The sequence below is a fragment of the Pygocentrus nattereri genome, chromosome 1 (assembly GCF_015220715.1).
Source record: "Pygocentrus nattereri isolate fPygNat1 chromosome 1, fPygNat1.pri, whole genome shotgun sequence".
In the NCBI taxonomy this organism is placed as follows: Eukaryota; Metazoa; Chordata; class Actinopteri; order Characiformes; family Serrasalmidae; genus Pygocentrus; species Pygocentrus nattereri.
The window spans coordinates 48,266,022-48,282,338 of record NC_051211.1 but is presented as its reverse complement, the minus strand read 5'-3'; the positions used below and the strand labels follow the sequence as shown (position 1 = coordinate 48,282,338).

General features: G+C 40.2%; 2 protein-coding genes across 2 annotated transcripts; both read left to right on the top strand.

Annotated features, from left to right (window-relative positions):
• The first annotated feature begins 1,654 nt into the window (after positions 1-1,654).
• Positions 1,655-10,016, top strand: LOC119263291. Its single transcript, XM_037538175.1, has 12 exons — positions 1,655-1,675; positions 2,939-3,047; positions 3,575-3,737; positions 3,864-4,056; positions 4,474-4,569; positions 4,893-5,000; positions 6,363-6,470; positions 7,097-7,204; positions 7,833-7,940; positions 8,568-8,675; positions 9,305-9,406; positions 9,912-10,016. Exons 2-12 carry the CDS (start codon positions 2,945-2,947, stop codon positions 10,014-10,016), a joined length of 1,302 nt encoding a protein of 433 aa, XP_037394072.1. The 5' UTR covers positions 1,655-1,675; positions 2,939-2,944.
• A 1,050-nt stretch (positions 10,017-11,066) lies between these two features.
• On the top strand, positions 11,067-15,908 carry LOC119264275. Its single transcript, XM_037542527.1, has 4 exons — positions 11,067-12,284; positions 12,371-12,445; positions 13,052-13,189; positions 15,562-15,908. The coding sequence occupies exons 1-4, from the start codon at positions 11,069-11,071 to the stop codon at positions 15,777-15,779; spliced, it is 1,647 nt and encodes a 548-aa protein (XP_037398424.1). The 5' UTR covers positions 11,067-11,068; the 3' UTR covers positions 15,780-15,908.
• The last annotated feature ends 409 nt before the right edge of the window (positions 15,909-16,317 follow it).

Below are 16,317 nucleotides of genomic sequence, written 5' to 3'. Positions count from 1 at the left end.
GGACTGTTTTGAGCACACTGACTGGGAGATGTTCAGAGTAGCAGCTACTACCGGTGACTCCATCAACCTGGAGGAGTACACAGAATCAGCGACTGGCTACATCAGCAAGTGCGTTGATGATGTTACAGTCTCCAAACTCGTCACAAGTCACCCCAACCAGAAACCATGAATGACTGCAGAGGTGTGCATGCTGCTGAGAACCCAAGACAAGGCTTTGAAGTCAAGGGACAAAGCAAGCCTCAGGGTGGCAAGAGCCAAGCTCTCCCAGGCCATCAAAGAGGCTAAGCGCGCCTCCTCAAAAAAAATCCATGATCATTTTCAAAACACTGCTGACACACGGTACATGTGGCAGGGCATCCAGGCCATCACCAACTACAAGTCACCTCCACCTTCTTATGACAGTGATTCCTCCCTTTCAGACATGCTTAATAACTTCTGTGCAAGGTTTGAGGCACAGAACGGCATGATGGTAAGGAAAACCACACCTCCTCCAAGTAAACAGGCACTGTGTCTGTCCACTGCTGATGTGCGGAGAACTCTACATAGAGTCAACCCATGAAAAGCACCAGGATCCGACAGCATACCAGGCAGAGTGCTCAGAGAATGCGCCGAACAGCTGGCTGATGTTCTCACGGACATATTCAACATCTCTCTGAGCACTGCAGTCGTTCCGATGTGCTTCAAGTCCACCATCAACATCCCTGTGCCAAAGAAGCCTCCAGTGTCCTGCCTCAATGACTACTGTAACTGTGAGATCTCAGTTAGTCAGGATGGGTAAGAACACCTCCAGCACCACCACACTGAGCACCAGTGCCCCTCAAGGCTGTGTGTTTAGTCCACTCTACTGATGGCAAAGTACAGCTCAAATCTCATCATCAAGTTTGCTGATGACATGACTGTGGTGGGTCTGATCAGCAAAAATGACAAGTCAGCATACAGAGAGGAGGTGCAGTGGCTAACGGACTGGTGTGGAACCAACAACCTGTCTCTGAATGTGGACAAAACTAAGGTGATGGTTTGGGAATTGCTCCACCTCGGATTGCAAGACCCTACCGTGTATAGTGAGGACAGCTGGGAAAATCATCGGGGTCTCTCTCCCCTCCATCATGGACATCTACATCACACGTTGTATCCGGAAAGCCACCAGCATTGTGGACGACCCCATCCATCCCTCACAGGGACGCTTTGCATTGTGCTTCGTGGTGTAAAGCTTGGATGCAGCTGCTCGGCCATGGAAACCCATTCCATGAAGCTCTCTACGCTGTTCTTGAGCTGATCTGAAGGCCACATGAAGTTTGGAGGTCTGTAGTGATTGACTCTGCAGAAAGTCGGTGACCTCTGTGCACTATGCCCCTCAGCATCCGCTGACCGCTCTGTCATTTTACATGGCCGACCACTTCGTGGCTGAGTTGCTGTCGTTCCCAATCGCTTCCATTTTGTTATAATCCCACTGACAGTGGACTGTGGAATATTTAGTAGTGAGGAAATTTCACAACTGGACTTGCTGCACAGGTGGCGTCCGATCACGGCACCACGCTGGAATTCTCTGAGCTCCTGAGAGCGACCCATTCTTTCACTAATGTCTGTAGAAGCAGTCTGCAGGCCTAGGGGCTCGGCTTTACACACCTGCGGTCATGGAAGTGACTGGAACACCTCAATTCAATGATTTGCAAAGGTGACTGAATACTTTTGGCAATATAGTGTGTGTGTATGTATGTATGTATGTATGTATATAAACACACAATTATACATTTACATTTTAGTGACTTTAAGTGAATTCATAGAATACACATAAAACCACAGATTTTGACCTAGAGTGCTTTATAGAGAAATGTAATACAATTAACTTTCTTTTTCTCTGCGCGTTACGTTGGCAGACTTTTAATTTGAAGCCACGTGTACCTTCATCATTAACACAGCTGGCATTAAGCTGTACATTCAGCAGATAGAAGTGATTTAAAGCCCAGAGGTCAGCAGGCAGGGAGGCGTTGAGAGGTGTTCAGTAAGTGTCCAATGTTTCTGTGAAATGTACCGAACCGAACCCGGCAGAGTTTTGCGTGTTATGGAGAAACACGTTCATAAACCTTTCTCGTGGTAAGAATCGTGCCCTGGCTAAACTGGGCTGAAGATGGCTTCCGTTTCGCCAACGTCTAGTTCGAATTTTGCCGTTCCACCTTAAGCGGTGCAGCAATTACATTATGGCGCCTCAGTTCTTATAACATTAACTGCCGCTTCATTTAAGGTGGAGCGGGCCAGTTCGAAACACAAGCCAGTTCCAACCTCGCGGTTAAGCTCTTAATCCCTTCCATTCCCGGCAGCCGCGGCTGAAGTGGTTTGTGCCCTACGACGTTAAAACAACATATTTCGGCGTTGGAGCATCAGCAAGTAACAAAACCGAAGGGAAAAAGTCAAAGCACTGAAAGCTAAACCGAGCTAAACCAAAGTGAGAGCATTGGGCCAGCTATTTAACTGAGCTCGAGGTCTTAGGCTTTACTACTTTTTACTGCACAGACCAGGTTGACTTTGCAGCCCAATTTCATGGTGTCATTCACTTTACTAGGTTGTTAAAAACAAACAAACAAATAAAACATCTTGATTATAGTTTATTTCACAGCTATATTTTATATAGATATTGGCCCTGAGTGATTTAACACTGGGCATGGTAAACCAGAAGCTGGATTATACAAACCTGTTTTTACACTGAACTCTACCACATTCCCATTTTTGTTTTATATTTGAGTTTCATATGTTACTCAAAGGCTTTTCAGAGGTGGTGGCCTGAAAAAATGAGAAATCTTGAAAGTATGCAGTTCCTTTGCTGTTGAAGTATCTGGGTATAAGAAATAAATTTTAAAAATCATATATAGGTAATCATTGTAAAGTTCTCAATCCTTAATTAAATCCATTGATAACTAACTTGTGAAATATTTCCCTGCAGTTTGAAATGCCACCCCGTATCAGTCCCCTTAAGGATGCAATTCAGCACGTTGTTTCAAAGACAGACAAAACATGCAGACTAGAGGTGAAATACATCAATGCAGTGAAAGGTAAGGTGGTGTCTGATAGATTTATTAGTTAGTAATTATTAATCTAACACTGGTTGGGTGATATACCAGTTCATGTGGTTTACCAGGTGAAACTCTTTTTAAGGTATTAGTTTTGTCATTACTTTTATACCAGTGTGCATGTAAATGCAGATAACACAACATACAAACAGTGCAGACCTCACTGACTCCCTCACCTCTTGTGTAGTGAGCTGCAGTAAAAGTCAGTCCTTTGTGGTAGCCATTAATGTAAATATACTAAACTGTGATATACACCAAAAGCATCAGTAATCTTAATTATACCATGATATAAATTGTTGCCCATACCGCCCATATGAGCATCTGATGCAAACCTTCAGGGTACATTAAATAGGCACTATATTGCTGTCTATCTCAAATGAGCGACCATCTGTTGAGGTCAATTTTTGTGTTTTTTTTTTGTGGTTCATATTACCATAGACAAATGAATAATGGTAGAATAGAGAAAAGTTTTCCTGTTTTGTTGAAAATGTTTTTGTTGTGTTTTACAGGACGTGGTGTATTTGCAAAGGGTTCAATTTGCAAAGGAGATTTTGTTGTTGAATATAGAGGAGATATGATAAATGATGCAGAATCCCAGAGAAGAAGAAAACTTTACCACCCGTCATGTGCTGCATTTATGTTTGCGTTTAAGTGGAGAGGGAAAACATGGTGGTAAGATTTCAAGTTGTTCCTAAACTACACTCCTTATACTGAACTATACTACGCTAAACTAAGTGATACTCTAATTTTGGTGTAATATATTGTGTAAGCCCTTTTTTATGTTTCCATCTTTATAAGTATTGATGCCGCTAGAGAAGATGGATCATTTGGACGGCTAGTTAATGACGAACACCAACATCCAAACTGTAGGATGAAAAAAATTGACGTGAATGGAAAACCCCACCTTTGTTTGTTTGCCTTGAATGACATCAAAGAAGGAGAAGAAGTAACTTATGACTATGGAGGTGAAGATTGCCCGTGGAGAACAAAGGTATGTTGCACAGTACACAGTAAACAGAACGGCTATCAGTGTTTCAGAATGTATTAAATAACCTTGTGCTTGAATTATAGTTTGAATAAATTAGAAATATGTTTGTCTCTATTACTTTGAGAAAAAAATCTGCATAACAAAATACCAATCAAAATACCAATTATTTTAGATTAGTGAGTGTGTTTACATGCACTTAATAATCTGATAACTGCAGAATAACAGACTGTGTCAGTAACTGATTCACTTTGTGTACATTTAATAATCTGATAATTGCAGAAAATCAGATTGTGTCAGTATCTAATTCAATGTGTTTACATAGTCTTGAATAATCAGATAATGGTGAAACTCTGGATCTGCATGAGTTAGACAGGAATCGGATTTCTGCTTTATAACTAATTCTTATTAAAAATGTTGCAGGTGGGTGAAGAAACAGCTAATGATGCAAATGTAGAGAACTCCAACCATCCCTTCCATTTAAAGACTGGGGATGAACATAATGTGAAAACTCAGCAGGTATAATAACAATTTTAAATCAAATGTTTAATTGCATACAGATTATGTAAAACAGTGTGGTTGGTTAGTGTAGTGGTTAACACCTCTGCCTTCTATGCTGTAGACTAGGGTTCAGTCCCCGCCTGGGTAAACACCCTACACTATACCAATAAGAGTCCTTGGGCAAGACTTCTAACACTGCCTTCGCCTACTTGTGTAAAATGATCAAATGGGTTAGGGTTAGGGTTGAATTTTAAGTCGCTCTGGATAAGAGCATCAGCCAAATGCCATAAATGTAAATGTAAACAGAAACAGAAGCATATCACTAAAAACTGCCTTTATAGATAAGCAGCATACAAGCTGATACTATGGCGGCATGCAACTTCGGACGGACCCTCCTCTCAAAGTCTCAGATGGATGATGCTACTGGTCCAACCAACACTACTCAACAGGTACATTCATGTTCATAGCTTCAATTTGACCTCTACAGTCTTTCTTTGTCAAGTTTTTTTAGTTTTGTTATTTTAAGCATCGAAAAGGAGGAAGAAATTTATTTAGACTGTGATCTAGTGTGAGGCAGTAGACCCAAACACAATTTAATGTTGTATGTCCAGTAGCTTAGTGGTAGTGGGACAGGTAGAGCAGATTTGAACTTTCACAGGGATTTTAATCTTGGTTAATTATCACTCTATTCTGGACACTCACGACGTCCCCACAACACACCTTCAGTCAGTGTGTCAGCAGAAGGTGTGTTTGAATGGATCGAAACAGCGTTTGAAAACTTGGATAAAAACTGGTCCCCACAAGGAACTTTAGCATAGAGTGTGAAAGGTGCCCAAAAACCTGTTTAGGGTGTGTAAAGGTGGTCAGAGCTTGGCTGGGCAGAAAGAAATTTTTTTTTATTTTACTTTTTTTTTCTCTGAAGTCTGGTGTATGTTGCCATGCATCTCCTCTAAGAGATTTTGTCTGAAGAGGCAGTCAGTGTTTTTGTCTGTCATACAGTATTTTCATCAGATTGACCTTTTTTCCTATGTTTTAGTTTTCTAAAATAGTGTCTTTATGAAATATGCATTTACAGATAAGCAGCGTTACAGATAATGCTATGGTAGCGCACGACTCCCGTCCTTCCCTCCTGTCAAAGACTCAAATGGATGATGCTACTGGTCCAACTAACACTACTCAACAGGTACATTCATGTTCATAGCTCCGTATAGAGTTTTACAGTCTTTCTTTGTCACGGTTTTTTTAGTTTTGTTATTTTTAGCACCTAAAAGGAGGAAGAAATTTATTTAGACTGTTATCTAGTGTGAGTCAGTAGACCCGAACACAGTTTAATGATGTGCTTACAGTAGCTTAGTGGTAGTGGGACAGGTAGAGCAGATTTGAACTTTCACAGGGATTTTAATCTTGGTTAATTATCACTCTATTCTGGACGCTCACGACGTCCCCACAACACACCTTCAGTCAGTGTGTCAGCAGAAGGTGTGTTTGAATGGATCGAAACAGCGTTTGAAAACTTGGATAAAAACTGGTCCCCACAAGTAACTTTAGCATAGAGTGTGAAAGGTGCCCATAAAACCTGTTTAGGGTGTGTAAAGGTGGTCAGAGCTTGGCTGGGCAGAAAGAAATTTTTTATGATTTGACTTTTTTTTTCTCTGAAGTCTGGTGTATGTTGCCATGCATCTCCTCTAAGAGATTTTGTCTGAAGAAGTAGTTAGTCTTTTTGTCTGTCATACAGTATTTTCATCAGATTGACCTTTTTTCCTATGTTTTAGTTTTCTAAAATAGTGTCTTTATGAAATATGCATTTACAGATAAGCAGCGTTACAGATAATGCTATGGTAGCGCACGACTCCCGTCCTTCCCGCCTTTCAAAGTCTCAGATGGATGATGCTACTGGTCCAACCAACACTACTCAACAGGTATGTTCATGTTCATAGCTTCAATTTGACCTCTACAGTCTTTCTTTGTCAAGTTTTTTTAGTTTTGTTATTTTAAGCATCGAAAAGGAGGAAGAAATTTATTTAGACTGTGATCTAGTGTGAGGCAGTAGACCCAAACACAATTTAATGTTGTATGTCCAGTAGCTTAGTGGTAGTGGGACAGGTAGAGCAGATTTGAACTTTCACAGGGATTTTAATCTTGGTTAATTATCACTCTATTCTGGACACTCACGACGTCCCCACAACACACCTTCAGTCAGTGTGTCAGCAGAAGGTGTGTTTGAATGGATCGAAACAGCGTTTGAAAACTTGGATAAAAACTGGTCCCCACAAGGAACTTTAGCATAGAGTGTGAAAGGTGCCCAAAAACCTGTTTAGGGTGTGTAAAGGTGGTCAGAGCTTGGCTGGGCAGAAAGAAATTTTTTTTTATTTTACTTTTTTTTTCTCTGAAGTCTGGTGTATGTTGCCATGCATCTCCTCTAAGAGATTTTGTCTGAAGAGGCAGTCAGTGTTTTTGTCTGTCATACAGTATTTTCATCAGATTGACCTTTTTTCCTATGTTTTAGTTTTCTAAAATAGTGTCTTTATGAAATATGCATTTACAGATAAGCAGCGTTACAGATAATGCTATGGTAGCGCACGACTCCCGTCCTTCCCTCCTGTCAAAGACTCAAATGGATGATGCTACTGGTCCAACTAACACTACTCAACAGGTACATTCATGTTCATAGCTCCGTATAGAGTTTTACAGTCTTTCTTTGTCACGGTTTTTTTAGTTTTGTTATTTTTAGCACCTAAAAGGAGGAAGAAATTTATTTAGACTGTTATCTAGTGTGAGTCAGTAGACCCGAACACAGTTTAATGATGTGCTTACAGTAGCTTAGTGGTAGTGGGACAGGTAGAGCAGATTTGAACTTTCACAGGGATTTTAATCTTGGTTAATTATCACTCTATTCTGGACGCTCACGACGTCCCCACAACACACCTTCAGTCAGTGTGTCAGCAGAAGGTGTGTTTGAATGGATCGAAACAGCGTTTGAAAACTTGGATAAAAACTGGTCCCCACAAGTAACTTTAGCATAGAGTGTGAAAGGTGCCCATAAAACCTGTTTAGGGTGTGTAAAGGTGGTCAGAGCTTGGCTGGGCAGAAAGAAATTTTTTATGATTTGACTTTTTTTTTCTCTGAAGTCTGGTGTATGTTGCCATGCATCTCCTCTAAGAGATTTTGTCTGAAGAAGTAGTTAGTCTTTTTGTCTGTCGTACAGCATTTTCATCAGATTGATTTTTGTTTCTATATTTTAGTTTTCTAAAATAGTGTCTTTATGAAATATGCATTTACAGACAAGCAGCGTTACAGATAATGCTATGGTAGCGCACGACTCCCGTCCTTCCCGCCTTTCAAAGTCTCAGATGGATGATGCTACTGGTCCAACCAACACTACTCAACAGGTACGTTCATGTTCATAGCTTCAATTTGACCTCTACAGTCTTTCTTTGTCAAGTTTTTTTAGTTTTGTTATTTTAAGCATCGAAAAGGAGGAAGAAATTTATTTAGACTGTGATCTAGTGTGAGGCAGTAAACCCGAACACAGTTTAATGATGTGCATACAGTAGCTTAGTGGTAGTGGGACAGGTAGAGCAGATTTGAACTTTCACAGGGATTTTTATCTTGGTTAATTATCACTCTATTCTGGACGCTCACGATGTCCCCACAACACACCTTCAGTCAGTGTGTGAGCAGAAGGTGTGTTTGAATGGATCGAAACAGCGTTTGAAAACTTGGATAAAAACTGGTCCCCACAAGTAACTTTAGCATAGAGTGTGAAAGGTGCCCATAAAACCTGTTTAGGGTGTGTAAAGGTGGTCAGAGCTTGGCTGGGCAGAAAGAAATTTTTTATGATTTGACTTTTTTTTTCTCTGAAGTCTGGTGTATGTTGCCATGCATCTCCTCTAAGAGATTTTGTCTGAAGAAGTAGTTAGTCTTTTTGTCTGTCATACAGCATTTTCATCAGATTGATTTTTGTTTCTATATTTTAGTTTTCTAAAATAGTGTCTTTATGAAATATCCATTTACAGACAAGCAGCGTTACAGATAATGCTATGGTAGCGCACGACTCCCGTCCTTCCCGCCTTTCAAAGTCTCAGATGGATGATGCTACTGGTCCAACCAACACTACTCAACAGGTACATTCATGTTCATAGCTTCAATTTGACCTCTACAGTCTTTCTTTGTCAAGTTTTTTTGGTTTTGTTATTTTAAGCATCGAAAAGGAGGAAGACATTTATTTAGACTGTGATCTAGTGTGAGTCAGTAAACCCGAACACAGTTTAATGATGTGCATACAGTAGCTTAGTGGTAGTGGGACAGGTAGAGCAGATTTGAACTTTCACAGGGATTTTTATCTTGGTTAATTATCACTCTGTTCTGGACGCTCACGACGTCCCCACAACACACCTTCAGTCAGTGTGTGAGCAGAAGGTGTGTTTGAATGGATCGAAACAGCGTTTGAAAACTTGGATAAAAACTGGTCCCCACAAGGAACTTTAGCATAGAGTGTGAAAGGTGCCCACAAAGCCTCTTATATTTTTGGTGTGTAAAGGGTAGACAGGTCTTGGCTTGACATAAAGAAATTCTTTGTTTTACTTTTTTTTCTCTGAAGTCTGGTGTATGTTGCCATGCATCTCATTGTAGAGATTTTGTCTGAAGAAGTAATAAGTCTTTTTTCATGTCACGCAGCATTTTCATCAGATTTTTTTTTTTTCTATATTTTCATTTTCTAAAATAGCATTTAATATGAAATTTCCATTTACAGACATGCTGCATTAAAGTTAATACTATGGCGGCGTGCAACTCCCATCCTTGTCTCCTGTCAGAGATGGATGATGCTACTGGTCCAGCCAACACTCCTCAACAGGTACTGTAGATTGAATTCTCCAGTCTGTCCTTGTCACTTTTTTGTTGTTTTGTTATTTTAAGCATCTAAAAGGAAAAAGGCATTTAATTGTAACTGTGATCTAGTTTGAGTCAGTATACCTGCGCACAGCTTAATGTTATGAGTGGTATTGGAACTTTTCCAGCAGATTTGAACTTTCACAGGGATTTTTATCTTGGTTAATTGTCATTCTATTCTGGACACTCACGACGTCCCCGCAACACACCTTCAGTCAGAGTGTGAGCAGATAGTGTGTTTGAAAAATTGGACTGGTTCCCACAAGGAACTTTAGCATATAGTGTGAAATATTCTCAGAAAGGTTATTTTGTTTAACATGTATGAATGCAGAGCTTGATTGGACAAGAAGAAATATTCTGTTATGAATTTGATGTTTTTCTTTGTTCATTTTTTTTCAAGTAATATGTGTGTATGTGTCTCTCCAAATAATGGTGTTAAATGTTATTTATTTTGTTTGTTTCATTAACAGATTGTGACATGTTTTGAAAACAAAAATGAAGTTTTTGTACCAAGACTGAGACGGACCAAGAGTGTCATAGTAAGTTTTCAATTAAGTGGCAAAACGAAGATCTGAGGTTGTATTTACAACTTCAAACAACAACCTTTTTCATGATCAGTTATTCAGTGTGTTGAATTATTCATTGATAAATCATTTGGTCTGTAAAATACCAACAAACAGTGAAAATCCATGCAGTACTTTTTTTTGTACAAGAAGTAAAAAATCAACCCTTATACAATTGTCAGAATAGTTGCTGATTTACTTGTCAATTTACTGATAAACTGTTTAACTAATTGTTGCAGATTTACAGATTTCTCATTATTTTTGTTTTTTAGATAAAAGACACAGATCTTGAAAATTCTGATGAACTGTATGATTCTACATCAGAGGGTGAAGATGATTCTACACCAGACAGTTCAGATAATTACATTCCAGATACTACTTCTGAAAGGGACAGTGATGATAGCCTTAAACCAAAATATAAGTCTCATGATGATTTACTGGATGTCTATGGCTCAGTGAGTTCCCCTGTCTGTGACTCCACAACTTCAGACAAAATGATCTCTGATAGGCACAGACTTACATCTGAAGTGTCTGGATCAGATGAAGAACCATGTTCAAGTCAGAATGTAAATGACAGCATTGTTGTTGGTGCATGCACAAAAAAAGGTGGGAAGAGAGTGTACAACAAGAGACAGTATTGCTTGTATTGCTGTATCCCTTATGCTAAGATGGCAAGGCATCTTGAACATGCACACCAAGATAAATCTGATGTGGCTAAAGCTTTAAGCTTTCCAAAGGGTTCCAAGGAGAGAAAAACCCATCTAAACTACATTCGCAACCGAGGAAACTATGCTCACAATGCTGCTGTCATGGAGTCAGGAAAGGGAAAACTAGTGCCATTTAAACGTCCACCTAAAGAAGTGCAAGGAAATGACTTCATGCACTGTGCATACTGTCAAGGACTTTTTACAAGAAGGGTGCTATGGCGACATGTGCGCAGTTGTAGACTTCGACCTGGATCGGTTGCCCCCAAACCAGGAAAGAACCGTGTTCAGTCCATGTGTACATACACAGGGCCTGTACCTTCAACTCTTAGTAAACAACTGTGGGGAGTAATCAGTGCCATGAATCCTGACCCAATTACAGATATAGTAAAAAATGACCAAGTCATTATTGATGTTGGGCAGCACTTGTTAAACAAAGGTGGAACATCAGCCAAAAATCAACAGTCTGTGCGAGAGAAGATGCGAGAAATGGGAAGGCTGATTCGCAATGCTAGAAAAGTCACCACCTTAAAAAAAATGGAAGACCTCATAAATCCAAAGAAGTACATGGAGACTGTCAAAGCTGTCAAGTTGACATGTGGGTATGACAGTGAAACAAATAAGTTTTTGATTCCATCACTAGCAAACAAACTTGGGAATACCCTGGTTAAAGTAAGCAAACTCTTAAAAGCTCAGGGATTAATCTCAAACAATGACAAACTTGTGAAGAATGCCAGTGAGTTTCAGGATGTTCATCAGGAAAAGTGGAATGAACTGATCTCGGCTACAGCTTTGAGGAACATCAGGGAAGCAAAGTGGAATGTGCCTACTGTCATGCCCTTTACCGAAGATGTCCAAAAAATGCATGCATATCTCACTCAAGTGCAAGATGAGTGGTACAATTCACTCTCTGAAAGTCCCTCTACAAAGGCCTGGATGGAGCTGGCAAAGGTGTGTCTGGCCCAGATCATACTTTTTAACCGGCGCAGGGAAGGAGAGGTGGCAAGCATGCCCTTATCTGCATTTTCATCAAGAGACACTTCTGACCCACATGTGGATGTGGACTGGGCGCTCTCTGAAGTGGAAAAAAAACTCTGCAGACACTTCTCAAGGATTGTTATTAGAGGAAAACGCGGTCGCCCGGTTCCAATTCTTCTGACTCCAAAAATGCTGGGTGCGTTAGAACTCCTTGTTAAGCAGAGAGAGGCTTGTGGGGTTCTAAAGGACAATGGTTATATGTTTGCAAGACCAGAAGCTATGACACATTTCCGAGGTTCAGACTGCATTCGTGGCTTTGCAAAGGCATGTGGTGCAAGGTGCCCCGAGTCGCTAACATCTACCAGACTGCGAAAGCATGCTGCAACCCTTTCAACAGTCCTGAACATGACAGATACAGAGATGGATCAGCTTGCCAATTTTCTTGGACATGATATAAGAATCCATCGTGAGTTCTATCGACTACCTGAGAAGACGCTGCAGCTCGCCAAGATCAGCAAAGTTCTAATGGCACTGGAGCAAGGAAGATTAGCAGAGTTTCATGGCAAGAACTTGGATGAAATTGGGATAGATCCAGATGGTGAGTTATTTGACTTTCATTTGTTTATTCTCTATTCCTTTTTGTTTAATCACATTGTTAAGCTATACTTTGTATATGTCTCACAGAAAAAATTCTGGACAGTGATGAAGACACGAGTGCACAGGAGGAAAAGCGTTCATCATCAACATCTACTGTTGATGGTATGTTTTGTCAGTAAATTACTGTTGAAACAGTATATTTTGCCTCTATCGTGATAAACTTAATTTCTTGCTTTTTATTGTAAGTCCCAACACATAGGAGTTTCAGCTATTATTATATAGTTATTTAGCTAACTAATGGATAATGACAATGATTTGTTGTCATTATAGTGTAATATAGTTTGTCAAATGTGCATATCTTTAGGATATGGAATGACTGTAAAAAAAACAAAAAAAACAAAAACAGTGATGTAAAAAAAAATCAAACATAATTAATGGGATACTTAAATCAAACCTACTGTAATTCCATGACAGTCATACTTTCATGGTTAGGTCTGTTTTTTGTCTAAACACTTTTAGCTGTCTAGACTACCCAGGTAAACTGAGTGAACTTGAGCCGGTTGGCACTTTTTGTCGTGGCTTTTTATTGTACACTGATTATAATAAAAAGAAGATGAATATACTTATAAAATTTATGCTTTAATTGCACAATTATGCTTTAATGGTTTAATGCACTTAAATGCACTAACTATAACTCAAACATCCTTAATGTATTGTCAGCATTCTGAGGCATTTTGAAATTATTCGATTATGAATTAATTTCTATAGAGCCATCAGCAGAAGAGTCACTTTCTCCCACCAAGAAGAATGAAATGCCGCCACCACCACCACCTAAGAAATACAAACGACTATCAGATGAAGATGAGACACCTTCAAGATTCGGTGCTATGAGGCATTCTTCCAAAGGTAATCTCTTTACACATTTTTATTTTGTATGTTAGAGACATACTGTCAGTGTATGAATTAAACTAGAAAATGCTGTGGTAACACTGATGGCAGCCACATGGGAATATAAAAAGACTGCCCACCTTTGAATCACTGACCACCTGACATCTGCTTGTAATTTTATTGGTGCATCAATACCATTTTTTTCCAGACTTAGCAAAAGTACATGTTTCTTAGTACTTGCCAATACTGATTTTGCCATACAACACCATAACCTCCTTAGAATTGTTTAGTTCTTAGAGAGAATGACTGCATGTGCATCTGAGTTTATGTCTGGTGGGAATCTGCCAAGGAGGAACGCTTAAGGTTACAGACGGATTTTGGTCTGACTCTCATGGAGTCTGCAACTTTTCTCTGTGAGAGCAGAACCTCCTTCACTGCCAGCTGGTGTCATTTGTTCATTTGTGCAGCAGTGCACACTTGGCTTATGCCACAAGGTATCAGCTGGTATTGGATTTTGATAACAGTAAATTTTTTTGAGGTCAAGTACAAGTTAATGAGCATGGTATCGGCTGGTACAATGTTATTGATTATATTATTGTGTTATTGATGCATCCCCAGTAATTTTGTCACTGAAAAATTAAAAATCTGTGCTATTTAAATTTTTGTTACTTTTCTCTGTAAAGGCTAAAAAATGAGCAGTACAGCAATTTACAGATTTCACAAACTGTTGCTCACTCATTAAACCAATCATTAACACAGTAACAGAGGGAGTTCTTTAACCAGGTACACTATATTGCCAAAAGTATTCAGTCACCAATCCAATCATTGAATTCAGGTGTTCCAGTCACTTCCATGGCCACAGGTGTATAAAGCCGAGCCCCTAGGCCTGCAGACTGCTTCTACAGACATTAGTGAAAGAATGGGTCGCTCTCAGGAGCTCAGTGAATTCCAGTGTGGTACCGTGATCGGACGCCACCTGTGCAGCAAGTCCAGTCGTAAAATTTGCTCACTGCTAAATATTCCACAGTCAACTGTCAGTGATATTATAACTAACCGGAAGTGACTGGGAACGACAGCAACTTAGCCACGAAGTGGTCGGCCACGTAAAATTACAGAGCAGGGTCAGCGGATGCTGAGGTGCGTAGTGCTCCGATGGACGAGTCTGGGTTTGGCAGTTGCCAGGACAACAGTGCTTGTCTGGCTGCATTGTGCCAAGTGTAAAGTTTGGTGGAGGGGGGATCATGGTGTGGGGTTGTTTTTCAGGAGTTGGGCTTGGCCCCTCAGTTCCAGGGAAAGGAACTCTTAATGCTTCAGCACCAAGAGATTTCATGCTTCCAACTTTGTGGGAACAGTTTTGAGGACGGCCCCAGTGCACAAAGCAAGGTCCCTAAAGACATGGATGAGCAAGTTTGTTGTGGAAGAACCTGACTGGCCTGCACAGAGTCCTGACGTCAACCTGATAGAACACCTTTGGGATGAAGTAGAGCGGAGACTGCGAGCCAGGCCTTCTCGTCCAACATCAGTGTCTGACCTCACAAATGTGCTTCTGGAAGAACGGGGACCTGTCAGAAATTCCCATAAACACCCTCCTAACCCTTGTGGAAAGCCTTCCCAGAAGAGTTGAAGCTGTTATAGCTGCAAAGGGTGGGCCGAGATCATATTAAACCCTATGGATTCAGAATGGGCTGTAACTCAAGTTCATATGCATGTGAAGGCAGATGACCAAATGCTTTTGGCAATATAGTGTATTTATGTGCTCACCAATTTCTGGGCAAAAGCATTCACCTACTTAATAAAATCCATACTAAGTCAGCTAATGCTGTTTTTGTTTTTTATTGTTTCCCTTTTAAGATGTTTCCATAAATACCTTTATGGTTTGAACACTTTGCTGCCGAATTGTTGTGCCCAACTGCTTTAAGTGGTTCTGTTCTGTATGCACATGGATCTCAAGATCACAGTGCTCAGAAATCCATCTGTAGTTGTTGGTGGGGTTACTTGAATCATTGGTAGAGTCTTCTAGGTGCTTGAAATGGGACTCGTAACAGTAACTGTTCTAATACTTAAAATATTAGCAATAACTAGCCCCTATACCAACTGCCAGTGCTGGATGTTCACAGAGGCTCAAGCAGTTTAATGAGTGGATGGATGCATAGTATTACTTGTACTTGCAGTATTACTTATACTGTAAAAGCAACACAACATGAAGTAACTTTAATATCACCTGAAATCATTTTTAACAAAGCTAAAGTTGATACTGTACTGTGCTGTAGCACTGTATTTTAGAGGCTTACATATGTACTGATATAGGATTAAAACTTCAGATCAGAATTCCAGCTCAGAATCTTCCTTATCCTTTCAATTACAGATTTGTTTTTTCTGACCGCTTTCAGGTAAAGCTACCCAGAAGAAGAAAAGACCCTGGAAGCAGACAGAGGTGCAGGCGGTGGAAAGGCACATGAATCGATTCATAACAGCTTGCACTGTACCAGCAAAGAGTGACTGTGAGAGGTGCTTAAGGGCTGAACCAGAAGCTCTTAAAAACCGGGACTGGCAGAACCTGAAGTTCTATGTTTACAATCGCATTACGGCCTACAAAAAGAAACTGTAGCATACATAATGTGAAGATTACCAACTCTACGGTATGGTCATTTTTGTTTCTCATATTTCAGCAAAAAGGTGGAGCTTATTTCCTGTTGTTTTAAAAGCATTTCCACATTTTGTTATTTTGTTCTGAAGTGAAAAAAAATAGCAAAAAATGCTAAATGTTTATTGGCAAATGTTTTTAGAAAAGAATCATTTGCACCAATCAGGCATAACATTCTGACCACCTCCTCGTTTCTACACTCACTGTCCACTTTATCAGCTCCACTTACTGTATAGTTCCACTCTGTAGTTCTACAGTTACAGACTGTAGTCCATCTGTTTCTCTGATACTCTGTTACCCTGTTCTTCAGTGGTCAGGACCCCCATGGACCCTCACAGAGCAGGTACTGTTTGGGTGGTGGATCATTCTCAGCACTGCAGTAACACTGACCTGCTATGTGAGGGTAGATGGCGTCCTGACCCCTGAAGAACAGGGTAAAAGGGGGTAACAGAGTATCAGAGAAACAGATGGACTGCAGCTATACAGTAAGTGGAGCTGATAA

Bases quoted from the DNA above. Each gene is read 5' to 3' on its own strand.
- LOC119263291 (XM_037538175.1), top strand. From the start codon at position 2,945: ATGCCACCCCGTATCAGTCCCCTTAAGGATGCAATTCAGCACGTTGTT. The intron at 3,738-3,863 runs GTAAGATTTCAA...CATCTTTATAAG, and splicing joins TGGAGAGGGAAAACATGGTG to TATTGATGCCGCTAGAGAAG. The intron at 5,001-6,362 runs GTACATTCATGT...ATGCATTTACAG, and splicing joins CAACCAACACTACTCAACAG to ATAAGCAGCGTTACAGATAA.
- LOC119264275 (XM_037542527.1), top strand. From the start codon at position 11,069: ATGAATCCTGACCCAATTACAGATATAGTAAAAAATGACCAAGTCATT. The intron at 12,285-12,370 runs GTGAGTTATTTG...TATGTCTCACAG, and splicing joins AATTGGGATAGATCCAGATG to AAAAAATTCTGGACAGTGAT. The intron at 13,190-15,561 runs GTAATCTCTTTA...GACCGCTTTCAG, and splicing joins TATGAGGCATTCTTCCAAAG to GTAAAGCTACCCAGAAGAAG.